We start from the raw sequence: 18,380 nt of genomic DNA, 5'->3' as shown, positions 1-18,380 counted from the left end.
AGGCTATTTGAGTATATTGCATGGAAGTACACTTTTAGTCTTTCTACTTAGAAATTTCAAAATTCAGCGTTACTTGCCGTTCCTTTGTTATTATGTGTGAAATTTGCTTAGAATTTCTGAGTGCAAAATTTACACCATTTTTTTAAGTGTAGGCAAAAAATACTTTAAAAAACAAACAAATTTCTGCTTTTTGTTTAGGCTAATTGACCTAATTCAAATTAGTTAAAGGGACAATATGCAGGATTTTTGCAGTAAAATATCCACACAAAAAAACACTAGGACAATGTTATATGTTTTGTTTAGTTGATTACTTACAATATCCCAAATGTTTTCAACTATTTGTAAATCGTGAGAAAATTGCGATTTTAACCAAGGAAACGGGACGTGTGAGCAGTCGCTAGTCAATGACGTCATATCCGCCGTTACCGCCGGTTTCCGGCAGGTTTGACCTTGTACTGCAATAGTAACCATGGCGACAGACGTTGACAAACGGGTTATTTTGGACCATGGCAAGCAGACTTTGAGACAAAAAGACGACTAATTAACAACTTTCGAGATGCCGAGAGCATGTCCGCGACTAACTTTGTCTTAGAGGCGTGAGGGTTGCAGGTTACTTTATTAAACAGATGTTGAGCAAACTAATCAGTTATTTAGTTCAACATGACGAAAAGTTAGAATATGACCTGTATGTTATTCTCTAATGTTAATCTAGCTTAGTCTCATACAGCCAACACACAACCTAACTAACATTCAACACACTCAAATGCCGTTTAGTGTGATATTGTAACTGTTAGAGCAAGTGCGTTACATCATAAGTTTAATTCGTCTAATAAACTGACCTGTGTGAGTGTTAATTCAGCTCTTGCATGTAGTTCGGTAGAATGAAACCCTTATTCCTTTATATCCGTGGGACTCGCGTTGCGTGTGGCACTGGTATACGTCTAGCAATCGCGACCTGGTTCGCACCCCACTCATGTTCAAAACATCACTGTATTCGATCATTCATAAAAGATCCATCAGCTTGACGACAAGATCCATAATTCTGCTTAATGCGGAATATACGTCATCAGTATTCGCCTTTGTTATTGTAAGAGGTTAGCGACCCCTGGTGGCGGAAAAAATAATGCATCACAAATTTTGAACTATTACTTATTTGTTATATATTTTATTTCATTTGAATCTAATTGTTTGGGGACTTCAGTTTTGACTTGAGAATACATGGTTCATAGTATTGTTATTTCTGTGTTACAAATATTCAAATAATCACAGAAATACTAAGATAAAATTTTGTATTTTGTTGGGTTTGTCCACATTTGACCCAAACATGTTGAAACAACCCAGAATATTTTAGTGTAGGGTAAAGGGTTCGTCCATTTCCCTAACCCTAAAATGAAGCTCGCCTTAGCAAACACCGCTGACTATAAAAAAAAATTGTCAAGGGTTTCTGAGGAAAAATACAGGTAGCAACAAGATTTTCCAGTGACATTTATGGTCAGCTTAACCAAAGCAAGAAAAGCCTTGGCTCTTTGCACCCACGGCCTGTAGCAATGAATCCATCTCAAAGATTTGAGTTCACCGGTTGATGTGCAAATAATCTGCTTTTCCAGGAGCCGAAGTGGAAAAAGCACAAACAAACAGAAGACTTCATAAATACAACTGAGTCATTTCCTAACATTTAGCTGGCCTGGCCTTCATATACAGACATAGGGCCTCTATTCTGTCTCGTTTTCCCAAAAAAAAAAAAAAAACGGACCCTCTCCCACACGTACACACACGCACACAATAAAATCTAATAATGTAATAGAATAATGTGTTCTTTACGGGGACGTAAGAATTAGACCCATCATTTCTGGGTTTGTCGGTCACTCTGGAAAAGTCATTTCTGTGTGTTTCTTTCCTCTTTCAGCAACATGTGGATGCGTGGCTTTTTGATGTGTTTTGAGCTACTCCACAGACGCTCCGTTTCCAAGTGTGCTGGACGTCATCATATAGACGCTTCACAGAAAGGCGTAGTGAACCTCCTCTCAAATTAGCGTGCCGCTGTGGGATAACAAAGGCCTTCCGATCCGCCGCAGACCCTGTCCGAACTTCAGCGTCCCTCTGGCACGGGGCCAGCAGTCATATTCAAGCTCGGTCGGGTTCCCCTCATCAAAGGTACGCGCTGCATAGTTTCCAAACGCCGACCGCCAGAAATCTGGAAATCGGATTCTGATGTTGCATGAATCTGGTCAGAGGAACTACAGATACTTTCGGTGTGGTTTGCACTAAGTGAGACGAATCAAATTACTGTTCCTTGCCAAACTGAATCCCTCCCAACCAGTGCCCAGACTGATGCTCGCAAAGCCATATGGTTGTATTTCCCAACCTTTTTTGATGCTTTAAAAAGAAAATTGGCCCGAACGAACTGTTCTATTCGCTAAGGTGCATCTTCAGTCAATATATCATTGTAAAGTTTCACTGAGAGTTCATACTGCAATTTTTAAGGCAGATTGTCAGTTTTAGACATGAATGAGTAATGGCCCTGTTTACACCTGTTATTAAGATCGGATCGCAAGTAGACGAGGGAGACACATGCCCGTTTACACCTGCACTCTTTGAAGAAATAGTTCTATATAGAACCTTAAAAGGTTCTATCAGCGCTACGTATTTGGAACCCCTAAAAGTTTCTATACACTATTAAAAAAGGGTTCCTCTGGGTTCTATATAGAACCCTGGGGTTCCATACTTGGTCAATAGAACCTTCTACCAAAAAAAAAATGGTTCTATATAGAACCATTTTGGAGTTCCATATATGAAGCGGGGGATGGAACCATTTCTGGTTCTAAATAGAACCATTTCTTCTAAGAGTGTGGTGTTTTAATCTGTCTATTTTGTCCACTTTCAACCACTTCTGTCCTGATTTCTTCCAGGGGAGGGTCTATAGACAGGCTTTTTCAGATCTTTCGATCTAATGGACGAAATAAGCTCACGGAAATTTTCATATAAACACTAAAGGAGACACACGGAGAGCATCAGCTTTTGTTTCTGCTCTGACAGCCACTACTAGACCACACTGATCGCTGTGAGTGTGTGTTAGAAATCAGTAATGGCGAGAGAACATAGTGCTTAGTACATTTTTGGTTTTTGGTCTTCAAACCAACATTGGGTCTTCAGCCGACAAAGTTTGAGCACGCTTCTCATAATGTTTACGCGTTAAGTCAGTAGGCATCTGTTGAAACGCATTCGACCACATGAGCATTTACTCTACGAAAGCAATCCAGCCAAAAGTGTTTTTAAATACCTCTGGAAGTGGCTGAAAGTGGATAAGCTCAAACTGTTTTAGACCCCGTTTACACCTGTATTTAGCGTCATCCACTTGCCACTGTAAAAATGAATACGCTTTATCTAATCAATAAAATTGTGGCAACAGATTACAAGCAATATTATTAATTAAATTTAACAAATTAGAATTGAGTAATAATTAATCAAATTAATTCCTTAAAAGTTAACCATTTAAAATGAGTAAAACAACAACCAAAAAAAAAAAAAGTAAATGTAAGTCACCATCATGGTGATCGGTGTTTGTTTTAGGTTTGTTTTAAAATGACGGTTTTCTCCTTGAGTGATTCTGCTTGTTAACATCATGTGTTTTCAATGTTGGCAAGATAAAATAAAGAGTTCTTAATGAATCTTTTACGTCTGTCTGTTAGTGAGATATTTTTGTTAATTTCTTTGGTGTAAACTTTACCCATGTTAAATGGTTAACTTTTAAGGAAATATTTGATTAATAATTACTCAATTCTAATTTGTTAAATTGAATTCATAATATTGCTTGTAATCTTTTGCCACAATTTTATTGAATTGATAAAGCGTAATCATTTTTACAGTGCGATCGACCAAAACACATCTTCACACCGGCTGTAAACAGTAATATACTAGTAGTTTCAGTTAAAACAACTTGTTCTGTATAACAAATTCAATGCAAATGGTGACCTTTGAAACTTAAATAGATATATTTGTACATTTTCTATTTTTATTTGATATTTTATCTTTTATCTATGCAAACAAATGACTGAATAGACCCAGCTGAGGCATGTCTATGTGAAACCAAAGCATGCCAGTGATATAGTTGTTTTGGCCAATCCGACGACTGAAATGTTTTACGGCTCTCTGCAGTGACCCTGACCCTGCTTTAGTTTTCCCCTGATCTCTTGGGTAGTAAGAAGTCAAAGGGTCAGAGCTTGTAGGCTGACAGAACAGGAGGGACGTTGGGAAATGCACGTTAAATGTGAAACATGGCAGGGTAGTTGTATTGCCATACAACTCAATTAAAGCTTTATGGACTCTTTAAAGACAAACCATTAAATCTAACACTCCCTGAGAATGTTTCCCCAGCGCTCTGGATGGAGGAAGTTAGCTTTTACCATTGCATGAAATGTCATTTTCATTAAAAAGCATTCATTCTGGGTAAAAAAAAAGGGAAGGAAAACAGTTCCTTCTGGGGCTGAATGAATATCTGGTGAATAGAAACCACAAAGGCTGTTGAGTTTTTCCATACCAGACCTGCGGTTTGGTCTATACAATGACAAACTAACGTAGCAAGAAATAGAACACTTTTGGATAAACTTCAGATTGGAAATAAAAGTAGCCAAACACACATAATTATGCTAAAATCAAAGCTGCTCAACCCTCAGTGGGCTTTAGCGTCATTATGATTTATTATTCCAATGTTTGCAATGTTTCTGCATGAATATTCGAGTGTAGATGAGATGTGAATCATGCCTAGAGTACCAATGCAGTAGTTTCCAAGAAACTTGACACACATCTTATCTTCTGATGTGTTCCAGATTAATCCATTTATATTTAAAACTAAGATGCTCTCTTTGTTGATGTACTTTTGAGTGTCACTACTTGACAGAGCCAAAGACGTGAATCTTTGAAAAACACGCATTTGCTTTGAGATTATGCAGTGCCTTCCCAGAGTTTAGAAGCACATATTTGGACAGCTAAATGCATTAGAGTAACTTGTAATTATAATTAAAAACCAGCAATAAGGATTTTTTTTCGATGACATCATAATGGTGAATTACACACATCACAGCAGCAGCGATGTCTAAACCTGATTGCTGGAATAACTCGGCTTTTTGAAGATTACACACCATTAGAGCTAGCTGATTGATAGCTATTTTAACATTTATACACAACAAACCAATTAAAACACAATTTAGAGATGCTTTTTCTGTGATTTGAATTTGTTTTTTTCATAGTTTGCGTTGTTCCAAAATTATTTCCTATATTAAAAGTATTTATGCTGATATTGTCCAAAACCCAACTTTTCATATGGTATTTTCAAGTTTTTGGAGGGCTCTTTACCAACAAATTCTCAACATTTGGCGTCATATAGGTGACGCCATATGACATTTCGTCGAAATACTACGCACATGGTACCCTTTAGCGTCAATTTAACATGCACGAGATGTGTGTTATATTGATGCGTGTTAAAAGATGCCAGTCACCTGTATAACGGCTTGGTTTCTGCGTGTTATATTGACGCTAAAGGGTGCCATGTGCGTAGTATTGCGATGAAATGTCATATGGGGTCACCTACAGTATATGACGCCAAAGAATTAGAACAGGCTCTTATTTACATGACATGCTGGTTTCTGGCTTGTATCGGATTCTTACTCAAATCAGATCACCACCTTTTAAATTGTTTGCATAAAGAAAATATCACAATTGCAGTATTGCATTAAGTAACCACATGCCACGTGGGTCTATGCAACAGCATATTTGTTATATCATGACTTTTAAAGAGAACTTCATCATCCATGGTTTTATTTTTTGGTTTCAAATAATGTATTCCCAGATGCACACTGAATGAAGATCATATATATTTTTTTTCATGATAAATACACATCATTTACAAATAAAGTGGTTATGCAATAAATACATCATAAAAATCTGAGCATTATACTTCATGTGCAATTGCACTCATTTTGAAATGTACATGGGACAGGGAAAACAAAACAAAAAACATCTTGGAAAAAGCAAGCACTCTCATTAAAATATTTATTTTCCCATTTTTTTTTTCAGTCAACATAAATATATTCATATATATTTCTTTTCTTCCTCCAAAATAGCTCTTTGAATGTTCTTTCGTATAAATAAAAGTCTTCATCGGGGGGGATGTGTAGTTCTCATCGGCACCCGCAGCCCTCCACCACCATGTCCTGATAGTTTTTAAGAATGACTTTGTCGTACTCGTCGAGGTACAGCAGCGATATGGGGCTGAGCTCTGTTGGGACGCAGCAGGCTCTGGGAATGTTGGAATTGACCGAGTTCACCAGCGTCTGGACGATGGCGTGATTGGTGGAGTTCAGGTGGTCCGACAGCGGGAAGGGACACTCGCCGTGGCAGTAGAAAGCGTGGTACCCCGGCGGCGCCACGATCCACTCGTTCCAGCCCACGTCGCTGAAGTCCACGTAAAGAGAGTGTCTCCTGCAGTTTGTGCGCTGGTGCTGGTGCTGCTTCTTGCGGTTCCCCTTCGCCCGCCGCGCCTGCCGCTTCTCTCGGTTCGAATGCAGGACGGCCGAGCCTTGGCCGTCGTGGCTGTAGGTCACCAGAAGCGGTCGGGCTTGCGCCCACGAGTCCTCGTCCGTGTGAAGGGATCGGCTGACCCTCACGTGCCTCCTCCGGTTCCTCTCGGCCTGCTCGGATCCTTCCGGCTCCTCGGGATGGAGCACTTCCACCAGGAGCCCGTGGTTGTGCTGGGATTCACGGGCCCAGCGAGCCACGGCCGAGCCCACGTCGAAGCTCTCCCAGCGCGTGTGAGAGTCCTGCACCAATCGGGTGTCCAGAAGTCTGGTAAGAGGCTCTTTGGAGGGGGCCAGCGCCGGCCTAAACACCTCGTAAATGTTAATTCGGTGGAAGCCACCTGCCCCGGCGCCCCCGAGAATCTGGTCCCTGAAAACGCGCAGCTCAGCGGCCGTGATGAGCTCCTCGACGGGAACGGAGGTAAGGTTGAAGAAAAACTGCTGCGTCGTTTTTCCTCTCAGGCTGGACAGTGCCTCAAAAGCCTCTGGAACGACAGAAGAAAGAGCGTCAACAAATTACGAACACTGTTCGATGTGAACTACACACTTCTTCAGGCTGAAACCTGACATTTTCACTTTGGCTTTGGGTTTTCCACTCATAATTCCTCGTCTGGCCCGAGCGAGAGATTACACGGTAGAACCAGGTGTTAAAATGAAAGGCTAGCTGCGAGCGCCGAGGCTGTTTGTGTGGCTGTGGAGTGACAACACGCTCTTGTTTCCAGGCCTTTGTCGAATAAAGGTTGCAATCAGCAAAGGAACAGCTACTCCTACGACTGAATGCCCTAAAATAAAAACGCTCTTAGACCAAAGAGCTCACTTAATCTCTTTTGAAAAGAGACGTTTTGGAAATTCCATTCCCAATAATCCAACCTATCTGCCTCATAATCACAAAGAGCCTACAGAAGATAAGCACGCTTTATTTGATGTGGGAAAGCCCAGCTCTTTCTTTCCCTCGTTCTGTCTGTCTTTCCTCACCTTTTTCCTTTTTCTCCCAGTCGATCCGTCTTGAGGGGGAGTGACTGCGAACATGTCGGGGCTTGTCGAAAGCAGTTAGCCACAGTTATGAGTGTATTGACATTCCTAATTTCTGTTTGTATGTTATGCCAAAACAGCAAATCGTACAAGTCTTACATTTAAGACGGCTAGCTTCAATACTGACTGCGAATCTCTCAGAAGGACTGACGTCGAGCTATTTCAGCAGCACCGTGTTGGACCAACTGTTGAAACGATGACATAATATTGCGTGGAAAACTTTTTGAGGGGTTTGATCAAATTCCTGTTAGGTCCTAAACCACCGTGTTCACCGTATTAAGACAATGACAAAAGCCTGAGGCAAAGGAGGTGCCCAAATTACCATACTATACGTCTCATTCGGAGTAAACAGGGAAGAAACTTAATGCAAACACTTAAATAGTTTGTTTCAACGCGAGCACACAAAAAGCATCCTTGTTTGCAGTGTGTCAGCTCAACCACTGGATGTCATCCATCCGAATCTGTGCCATTCTACAGCCTGTCGTATGGATCCCTCCCCCTCTCTTTACCACAGTAAAGCAATTTTCTTGTGTTGCCTTGATATTACAGTTTATGTTGACCTCTTAACAGACTCCAGAACGAAGGCTCAAGTCTTCCAGAGCAAGAGAGGGCATGTTTCTCAAGTGTTTAAATCAGATAACACACCTAAAAGAGACTTAATTGACATGCCACCTGATCACACTCGGGTTGATTTCGTTATAAAAAAAGATTCTGTTACTAGTGAATTTAGGTCTCACCATTCAACAAGGCCACCCACAATCTCCTGACTGGCTCAAGCAGTTAGGTTAGAATTACTCGGGCATTTGATAAAGAGTTGAGCAAAGCTAAAAACACTCGCACAGGATATCCGTATGAAAGGTAGTGCAAAAACAACCCCCCGCCCCATCGATGGCTCAAAAACATCAATGTCAGAATCTCAGCAAAACTTATGCGCGCAAATACCATCCTGGATTTCCTCATAAGGCTTGTTACTGTAATCTGTGGATTCTTGGAAAATAACTAGTGCATGAACTCCACACCTTGTCTGGAAAACTACTCTAAGTGCACTCAAACACTATCAATTATTTGCAGTAAAGTCACCATTAGGATGCAATTTTTTGCTTCTTTAATAATAGTGAGAGATGTTTATGGAATGTCAATAGTTTCCAAATGCTTGCATCACATCATTCCTTAGAATTGTAGAATGTTATGGGAATAAACGAACGCCCTTTTAAGCCTCAAACTTCAACATTTTTATTTAATCGCATCCAAAATAAAAGTTTGTGTTTACATAATATGTGTGTGTATAATTATTTTGCATATATAAATACACACACATGCATGTATATATTTAAGAAATATTTGCATGAATATACTGTATATATTTATATTGAATATAAATATTAATATTTTATATATTAATAACACATTTTTTTAGACTACACACACACACAAACAAAAACATTCACAATCAAAAATTAGGCCTCACCTTCATGATGAAAACTTCGTATTGTGTTTGCCCTGCTGGCTGCCCGTTCCACATGCTTTCCCATAGTGCTCCTCGGCCGCCGGATGTTCGGGTCATCGTTTTCAGAGTGCATATTATACAAGTCCAGCATATACTGAGGGACCACCGCTGATTTGCTTGGCGTGGGTCTTCGCTTCAGTCCAAACATATTGAGCAGCCGTAGCTCGAACTCGTTCAGGAAGTTTATATCTGATCTCTCCGGTGTGTGTCTCCCAGAATCACTGTATTTCCGTCGGTCGATCTCGGGAATGAGTCCAGCGGCACCTCCCAGCAACACCTGACCGAGCAACAGCACCGTGAGAGCGCGGACCACAGCGACCATGATCAGTCAGTTCCTGTGAAGAGAGAATACAGATTAGTCCTTCTATCAAATTGGCAAATGAGCTTATTTGAAATAAGTGGGTTTTTTTTGCATCTTAGGTTCAGGAAAGAACATTCTTCTTACCATCAATCAACCAAGTTCATTATTAAAAAAAAAAAAAAAACATTACCACATTGTCATAGGAGAAACTTTTTATAGTTCCACAAAAAACTTTTAGAAAGTTATCATACACTGCAGCTTTAAAAAAAAAAAAACTTGTACAGTCTAAAGTCCTTCAAAGAACCATTAAATAACTTTGTTTTAAAGAGTACTCAGTATGTTTCTGATAACTACAGCCCCCCTGGAGCAATCTAGTGTTAAGTGCCTTGCTCAATAGCACAATGGTTTATAGATCACACATAGATAGCTTAAACCCTTGAATCACTCATAGAAGTCTAAAGTTTGTTTGGTTATTATGGAATACCTGTTCCTTTAAGTCCTAAAAACACTTTTGACTACCATCCCAGAGCTTCAACCACTTTATTGCATGGAAAAGATCCCTAGCCACATTCAACCTGTGGCTGCCTCAAACCACAGCCATATCTAGATCTTTTGGAGATGAACACACACACACACGCACATAAAGATTAAGAATAATATCCCTGCCGCAGGCTATAATAAGAGATTGATCTACAGTGAAAGCAGGAGGATGTCAGACAAATGGGATGAAACAGGAAAGAGTGAATCAAAAGGAATCGAAAGAAGGGAGAGACATGAAGACAGCAGACATGGAGTCTGCAATTAAAGGGAGATAAGAGAGCAGTGTCTGGGTGGGGGTCTGCCTTTAGATCATGAAAGGAAAGTCTTCAAAAGGACTGAATGTCTAGCAAAAGACCAGCCAAAGGAGAGGCAGAGTTGTGAGGCTACAGGTGGTAGATCTTACGCAAAAACAACTCAAGCAACAAAGACGACAAAGAGATCTGATGATAAGGAACCAGAGAAGTGTTTTCTTTTCATTTGCGCATGACTCCTGACCCTGCACACTACATGTATGTACTTATATAATGTGATGTATACAATGCATTATGTTATATAAATGTCATCATTGGTTTTAATACGCTCGCGCTGTTTGCATAACCTAATATCAAACAAATAATGTGTAGCGTTACCGAAGGAGGAAGCGCTGTGGCCGGTCTGCGTTCCCGTCGTCTATTAAGTTCCTCATGAAGTCGTGTTTTAATCCACAAGCAATTTTTTTTTTTATCCCACGACAGAGAGTAGTCGCAACTCAGGTCGCCTCTTCTTGTCCATACTTGTGCAGCACTTTAAACTAGACTGTGTTAAACTCTAACGAAGAGCGCGAGCGCTTAGGTCAAAGAAAGCAGCAATCCCAAAAGTGACAGCGCGAGATCGCAGAATCCTTGATTTGTCATTTTTTGTTTTGAAGGAAAAAAAAAACTGATCAAGAGAAGTTTTTGGAGACTGCTTGGAGATCCATCTCTGCGTGCACCACGCGCCGCGTCCGTGCCATTGATTGGAGCGCTTCGCTCCGCGAGCGCGAGGCTTTTTGTTGTCTGGTGATGTCACAATGACTGTCATCATTAAAGTCCATTGAAATGCGTCGCGTTCTCTCCATTCAAACGTTTGAACATGCCCACAGTGTGCGTGGTGAGTGATAGAATTTGTCATTGCACATATCCTATGTGTTCTACACTGTAAACATGTTAGTACTTTTGCCGGGAAAAGAATGTTAGCCTACCGTATTAAATGCTGTTATAATATTAGACTTTAAAATAGGGGGTTTTAAACTCTCACAAATATGATTACAATAGAAAGGACTCTGTATTTTCATATAAAGAGCCATTTACAATGTGCAAATATAGGAAAATTTAATTAAATAAATAAATTGTGTCATTGCCATACAAAACCAAACCAACTTCTTAATATTTTCTAGAAAATATTTGTTGTTTCAAACTGGCAGCAATTTTAAATTTTAACTGTTTTAGATGTTTGTTTGTTTGTTTGTTTTTTTTAATGAAGAGACACATTTCAATTTTATACATTTTTAATGTGCATTTCTAACTTTTCACACTCATTTTTTTTCCCAGAAAATAGGCTACTGCCTGAGGGAGATAGTGGCCACTCACTCACTAGGAAAATACATGATAGCATCCCTTCACGGCCCCCTGGGAGTCCAGGAACACTTACTTTGTTTGCATTTTGTTTTGACAAATATTTGTACCCATGCAATATTAGATGCATAAACCTAAAGTGAAACATTTTCAATTATATTTCATATAATGTAATGATATTTTCCATATCTCTACTCTAGCCTATATTTTCAAAGCAGCTTTAAAGGAAATTGCCTAAAGGTGACAGTGGCCACTCGCTAGAAAAACAAACAAGATAGGACCCCTCTACGACCCCCTGGGAGTCCCTGGCCCCAGTATTAACACCCCAAAGTATTACTTTATATATTTAGCTCTATCTATCTGCCTGTCTGTACCGGTCAAACGTTTGAAAACACTATTTTACATGTTTTTGAAAGAAGTCTTTTATGCTCGTTTGTTTGATCAAAAATACAGGAAAAAAATCGAATATTGTGAAATTGTATTACAATTTAAAATAATGTTTTTCTACTTTAATATTCCTTAAAATATAATTTATTTCTGTGATGCAAAGCTGAATTTTCAGCACCATTACTCCAGTCTTAAGTCACATGATACTTCAGAATCATATTTGCTAATATTTGTGATGCTTTTTTCAGGATTCTTTGATGAATAAAAAGAAAGAAAGAAAAAAGAACAGCATTTATTTAAAATAGAAATCTCTTGTAACAATACGAACTGAATAAGAAATGAATACTTTTATTCAGCAAGGATGTTAAATTGATTTAAAAAGCGATAGTAAAGATGCATATCATTTGGAATAGATTTCTATTTTGAATAAATGTTGTTCTTTTAAACTTTTTATTCATCAATGAATCCCGAAAAAGTACTCCAAAACAAATATTAAGCAGCACAACTGTTTCCAACACTGATAATAATTTGTCATATTAGAAAGATTTCTGAAGGATCATGTGATGGAAAATTCATCTTTACATCACATTAATTACATTTATTTTAAATATATCATTATAAATTGTAATAATATTACTGTTTCTGTATTTTTTATTAAAAAAAATGCATTGATGAGTATTGCACTTGTTTCAAAAACATTAAAAACAGTAAAGTTTTTAAACTTTTGACTGGTATACACACACACAAAACAAAACTTCTTAAGTCACGAACCGTTCACACCATCAAGGTGCGAATTACAGTTGGATCCTGAGCAGACAAGGTTCTGGAGAAGTGTTTCTTCCCTATTTAAATAACAATGATCTGTGTGTGTCGCTTGGTGAGGGGTTAAAAGCTTTCTATAACGCAGCAGTGTGTGTACTTTTCCTTTTTAATCCACGGGCATACTTTATTACAAACAAGATTAATGCTTTTTGAATCATGACATGACATTAACCCTCAGCTGCAACTAAGGTAAATCCCTGGTTATCATTGATCAAGAAGTGTTAATGACTGGATTAAATCTTGTTTTACAACTGGATTATACTCATTGACGAGAGTTTGCAAATGCAATGCCCGTTGCTCTTTCAGACCAGGGGGTTTAAAAGTACTCCTCTCCTGAATCTGAATCACCTGAACACTTATTAAGAAAATGGGAAGACTAGCAGCCAAAAAGCCATTTTTATTATGAATCTAGATTTAGTTTATGATATGTTTCTACACCTTAACTGGTGATAAAGTGTTGTTTTGTGCTCATAGAGGTCTGATGTCACACTGAGTTAAGTCAGACTGAAACCATTACTATTAGACAAATCCGTGGACGTCTGCTTAGTCAACAGCACGTATGTCGAAGAAATCCGCATATGAAAACCCCTCATTGGTTACAGGTATTCAGTCCAATTATGTCTTGATGGCAAGTTTGTTTTGACAAAAGCAACCGGGCCATTGAGATGGGAGAGACAGCAGTAGATTAAACCCCATTGAGATCAAAAGATATCTTTGTGTGCTTCCAAGACAATAACATCTTATGAGGGATAATCCCTGGATCATCCACTTAGCAATTAAAATACACTGATGCATTCCATTCCTTGGGTGATACTGGTCCCGGCCAGTAAAAGTGAGTTTGGTGCACAAATCAAATCAGATGATCACTTTAAAGATTACCCATGGCTTCGGGAGCGCTCGTTCGTTTAATACGGAATATGCAGGCTGTTAAAGTTCTAATAAAAATCCTTCACGCGCTTTTATTCCCATTTGCCGCTCCCCTAACATTCACCTTGTTGGCAAAACAGTTGGCCATGATGAACATAGTGCTCTAAGCTCTCCATTGGCCAAAGGTGCTTTTATTTAGATTCAGGGATAACACTTCACAATGCATGTTAAGTAGCCTTAATTACTCAAAACAAGAGTGAAAAGAATGTTTATCTTTGCCTTATTGTCTACCGGTGAGGGCGAGCAGATTGTCCACAAGGTCTGCTGGTGTTTGTGTGCTTCAATTTTACCCCAATGCCCCATTAAAAAACCTAAAGTCATTATCTAATGAATTGATGGCTGATCTAATTATTCTCTGATTGGATGAAATGTTATCTTTTAAATTCCATCTCATTATTTGCTCAAAGTTATCTGTTTGGTTCCAAATGGTGGATCGCCGCAGCCTGTGGGGAAAAATTCCGGTCTGATGCTTGCTTTCCTGAATGACGTCATGGAGGCGCTCATTTAAATGGCAAACGAAGAACTGACCTGTGTGACATATTCTGCTTTCAAGGGCTTTATACCGCTTGCGGACTCTTTGATCCGTACGGAAGGGCAACGACCTCTGACTTTTATTGCAACAACCTTTAAAGATCATTCTTGGAGGTTTGTGCTGAAAATTGTTATTGTTCAAATTATTGACATTTATATTCATGCATTTAGTAGCTAAAGGGACTTATAAAAGAACAACAAAAGCAATTCATCCAAGAGCCAGCCATTCATTGTTCAGACAAGGAATTGTTCGATTCAATTCATCGTATTGATGCTGAAGCAGCCCTGAAAGCCACCGGAAAGCTGTATTTGATGAAAAATAAGTATGGCTATAATATTAGACCATTTGTGCACAATAAGAACTTCTAACATATGCTAAGTAATTAGTATAACAACAATTATAAGACAGTTTCTTCACTGAATTGACTGTTTTTAATTGATTGAATGCTACATTTAAAGATGATGTGTATTTTTTAAGCTACTTATGGTTCAGAAAATGTATAGCCCCGCCCCATGTTCACACCATTGGTTGAGCCAGTCGGCCTATAAATGCCTTCCTTACATTTGTCTACTGAAGCTAGAGGCATTTTAAATAAAAAATGCACCATCGGCTTAAACTCTATGGACTGACGAGCCCTAACTAACTGAGTAGACACTGTCTTAACATAATGGCTATGTTTATGCAACTGGCTGGTTTCACAGGCAGGGCTTAGATTAAGCCAGAATTAGTTCAATTAGGACATTTAAGTCATTTTTATAAACAATATCATTACTGTGTGCGCTTTGAGGCAAAACATTGGCCCTGACATATTTAAAGGATTAGTTCACTTTTCAAAAAACTTTTGCTGATAATTTACTCACCCCCATGTCATCCAAGATATCCGTGTCTTTCTTTCCTCAGTCGAAAAGAAATTAAGGTTTTTGATGAAAACATTCCAGCATTTGTCTCCATATAATGGACTTCAATGGGAACCAAACAGTTCAAGGTCCAAAAGACAGTTTCAGAGCAAACTGCAAACTGTTCAAAGGGCTTTAAACGATTCCAGACGACGAATAAGTGTCTTATCAAGCGAAACGATAGCTCGTTTAAAAAGAAAATGACAAAGTTTAAGTTTTATAAGCTCAAGTGGTCGCCTTGCTCTGTTAGGGTTAGGGTGTGATGCGCGTTTGTGACTCTCCTATTCGAACTCGTTCATCAAAATGAACGAATCTTTTCCCGAGTCAACTCATTCATTTCATTCGTTGAATGAACCAAATGACACGAAAAAAGATTTGTTCATTTCGATAAACGAGTTCGAACAGGAGAGTCACGAACGCACATTACAGTACAGAGCAAGGCGACCATTTGAGCTTATAAAACTTAAACTTTGTTGTTGTTTTTTTTTTTTAAATGAGCGATTGTTTCACTTGATAAGACCCTTTTTCGTCGTCTGAAATGGTTTAAACCCCTTTGAACAGTTTGCAGTTTGCACTGAAACTGTCTTTTGGACCTTGAACCGTTTGGTTCCCATTGAAGTGCATTATATGGAGAAAAATGCTGGAATGTTTTCATCAAAAACCTTCATTTCTTTTCGACTGAAGAAAGAATGACATGGACATCTTGTCATGGGGGTGAGTAAATTATCAGCAAAAGTTTTTTTTCAAAAGTGAACTACTCCTTTAAGGATATGTTGCTGTTTTAAGTTAAAACAGCTCAAACGTACATTTAAATCTAGCTTAAGTCTTGTCTGTGAATTGAAACCTGTTTATATGGCATTACAAGTAAGCATTATTATGGAACATCATTTACTGGCTGTTGGTCAGCTAAGTTCTGACCCTAAAGAAAGCCCAGACAACTTAAGCTTGGCAACCCCAAACTCTGAACAAGAGTCAAAGAATTTCGGTTTCCTAACCATCACAGCTATTTCAATATGCACAAAGCTGCATGCAGAACGAAATATGAGAATTCCGCCCACAAATCCTCTTGACTCCATCCCAAACCTCCATGAGTGTAGAACATGGGGTTTTGTCAGTCATCTGTCTGCATGGATGAATCAAGCAGCATGTTATTGAGCGCTCCGGCTAACCGATGAAGAGCAGCCGTCATTAAGGAGCATCAAAGTGCCAGAGCGTCTCTCCTGTCCTGTGTCCTCCAACAGAGCTGAGTGGAGCTTCTGTCATCACCTGCATTCCATGGGTCTGTCCGGGAAAAGGCATGGAGATGACTCTGCAGATTGAGACCCTTACATTGTGCTAACAGTTGTTTGGCAGAATGCTACACTACACATTCCAATGGTCATCGGCCGTGCTTGAGTTGGGTTCCCTTAAACCCTGTCCCGGACCACCCCCCTGAGTCTTCGCAATTATGATGCTTAGAGACCCACTAATCATTTCAAGCTAATGTGATAATGTGCCATTGTTACTTTCATCTTTTAGTGCTTCAAGCTTATAAAGTCATATCAAAATAGTATTTTGTGAATGGTTCATCAATGTACATTATTCTAAAGAAAATAAATGCTTGTTTTTGAAATCCTGCCTGGAATCACCAAGTCATAGCCATTTTGAATTTTCAGCATAATTACTCCAGTCTTCAGTGTCACATGATCCTTCAGAAATCATTTCAATATGCTGATTTGCTGCTCTGCAAAAAACAAAAAAACAAAAACAAATTTAGACTATATGACCAGTGACCAATATCCTATTATATAAAGTAGCAATGACTGTTTATAATTTGGTTCTGGATATAAAAAGGATGTTGAAATATGTCAGGTTGAAGCTTTCTAAACTCTTTGACTTGAATACTTTCTCTGTACTTTACAGAGTTATATTGATGGGTTTATTGGACTATATAGCGCTATATTTAGTAATGGAAATCATTTTAGGACAAGACAGCAATAATAGAAACATTAAAATGGATAGTGACTGTCTGTCAAAGGACAAAAGACAGGTTGTAGTAAAATTCAAGCAAATTATTAAACAGGTGCATATTGGACACAGGCTTTCATCACAGTTTTATTCACTTCCTAGAAAATGTATCATGTTTAAATGTTTTATAGAGAGGGCAATTTCATAATTGGAGTAGAAGAGGTTTTGTAGCTCTCTTCACGCTTGAACAGTGTGAGGCGGTGCTCTTTGAAAGCTTTAAAGTAATGAAATTCTGTCATTATTTCATCTTCATCTGCCAAGGCCAAAAAAAGCACTATAAAAGTATAATAAAAGTGGTCCATATGACTCACGTGATACATTTCAAGTCTTTTGAAGTCATATGGTAGCTTTGTGTGACCAAAAGTAAAGCCGTTTTTTAATTAAAAGCTTCCCCTCTGTCGTCGCTTTCAAATACTGTGCCTAGCTATGATTCAGGTTGGACATCAATAAATGTGTTGTTTTCCGTGAATAACTAGGCTACTTTCAGTCTGTTCTCATAATATATACTCGGAAGACATGTTGTGGAGAGTTTGGTGTGTGTACGTGTCAACTTGATCAACGTGGCAACAACATGATGAGTAAATAATTATTTTTAATGAATTAATAAAGTATTTACATCTTTGGTGATCTATTCCAAGACAGCTCGCTTAGAAAAAAAAATCTTCCACTACAGAAAACTTCTGTACATCTGAAGAGTTGAGATGAGAGATATAACGCGCTCGGGGTTCAGAGAGAGACTGGTAAATACAGGGATCTGCCCTTTGAATCAAACTGGTCTCGTAAAGACACCACATGTCACTGAATTATACGTTCGCATGATTAGAAGCTTGGGCTGCATAAACATCCCGTGTCAAGATTTACATTTCTCCGCTTAAGCACATGCAGCTGTTTATAGACTCCTCCGCAGACATAAGAAGCTCCGGCTATACATAGAAGCAGAAACCTTTTAAAAACTCCTATCCTGAGGGGGCTCGGTCGTTTGAGTTAATGGATGCAGTGGCAAATTAAATTTCAATTACTGGAAACGCAGCTACCGATCAGCGTAGTTCGACATACTTCAAAAAGTGACAGTTGAAAGGAAACGCGACTGAGTCTGCGCAGTAGAGGATGTGGCTGGTGCACGCGCAATGTTTTTTAGGCCAAGGCTTTTCTGTTTTACCCTCACAAATATAATTTTCTGCTTACGGTTTGACGTGACCTCGAAATGGGCAGCATACTTCGTACCTATTCCACATATATCATCTGACAAGTAGAGAAAACAAGAC

At 38.9% G+C, this 18,380-nt stretch overlaps 1 protein-coding gene across 1 annotated transcript; it reads right to left on the bottom strand.

The window, feature by feature from the left end:
* Window positions 1-6,031: 6,031 nt before the first annotated feature.
* bmp2b (bone morphogenetic protein 2b) lies at window positions 6,032-10,982 on the bottom strand. The gene is made up of 3 exons (XM_039647805.2): window positions 10,582-10,982; window positions 9,073-9,446; window positions 6,032-7,057 (listed from the first exon to the last, which is right to left on the bottom strand). The coding sequence occupies exons 2-3, from the start codon at window positions 9,431-9,433 to the stop codon at window positions 6,177-6,179; spliced, it is 1,242 nt and encodes a 413-aa protein (XP_039503739.2). The 5' UTR covers window positions 9,434-9,446; window positions 10,582-10,982; the 3' UTR covers window positions 6,032-6,176.
* Between the last annotated feature and the right edge of the window lie 7,398 nt (window positions 10,983-18,380).

This window comes from Pimephales promelas, chromosome 13 (genome assembly GCF_988280905.1).
Source record: "Pimephales promelas chromosome 13, fPimPro1.hap1.1, whole genome shotgun sequence".
Classification (NCBI taxonomy): domain Eukaryota; kingdom Metazoa; phylum Chordata; class Actinopteri; order Cypriniformes; family Leuciscidae; genus Pimephales; species Pimephales promelas.
The sequence above is the reverse complement of the archived record's forward strand: the minus strand, read 5'-3'. Positions and strand labels throughout refer to the sequence as shown.

Excerpts from the sequence above, each read along its gene's own strand:
- bmp2b (XM_039647805.2), bottom strand. The coding sequence starts at position 9,433 with ATGGTCGCTGTGGTCCGCGCTCTCACGGTGCTGTTGCTCGGTCAGGTG. Across the intron at positions 7,058-9,072 it reads ACGAAGTTTTCATCATGAAG|AGGCTTTTGAGGCACTGTCC; the intron begins GTGAGGCCTAAT and ends CTGTCGTTCCAG.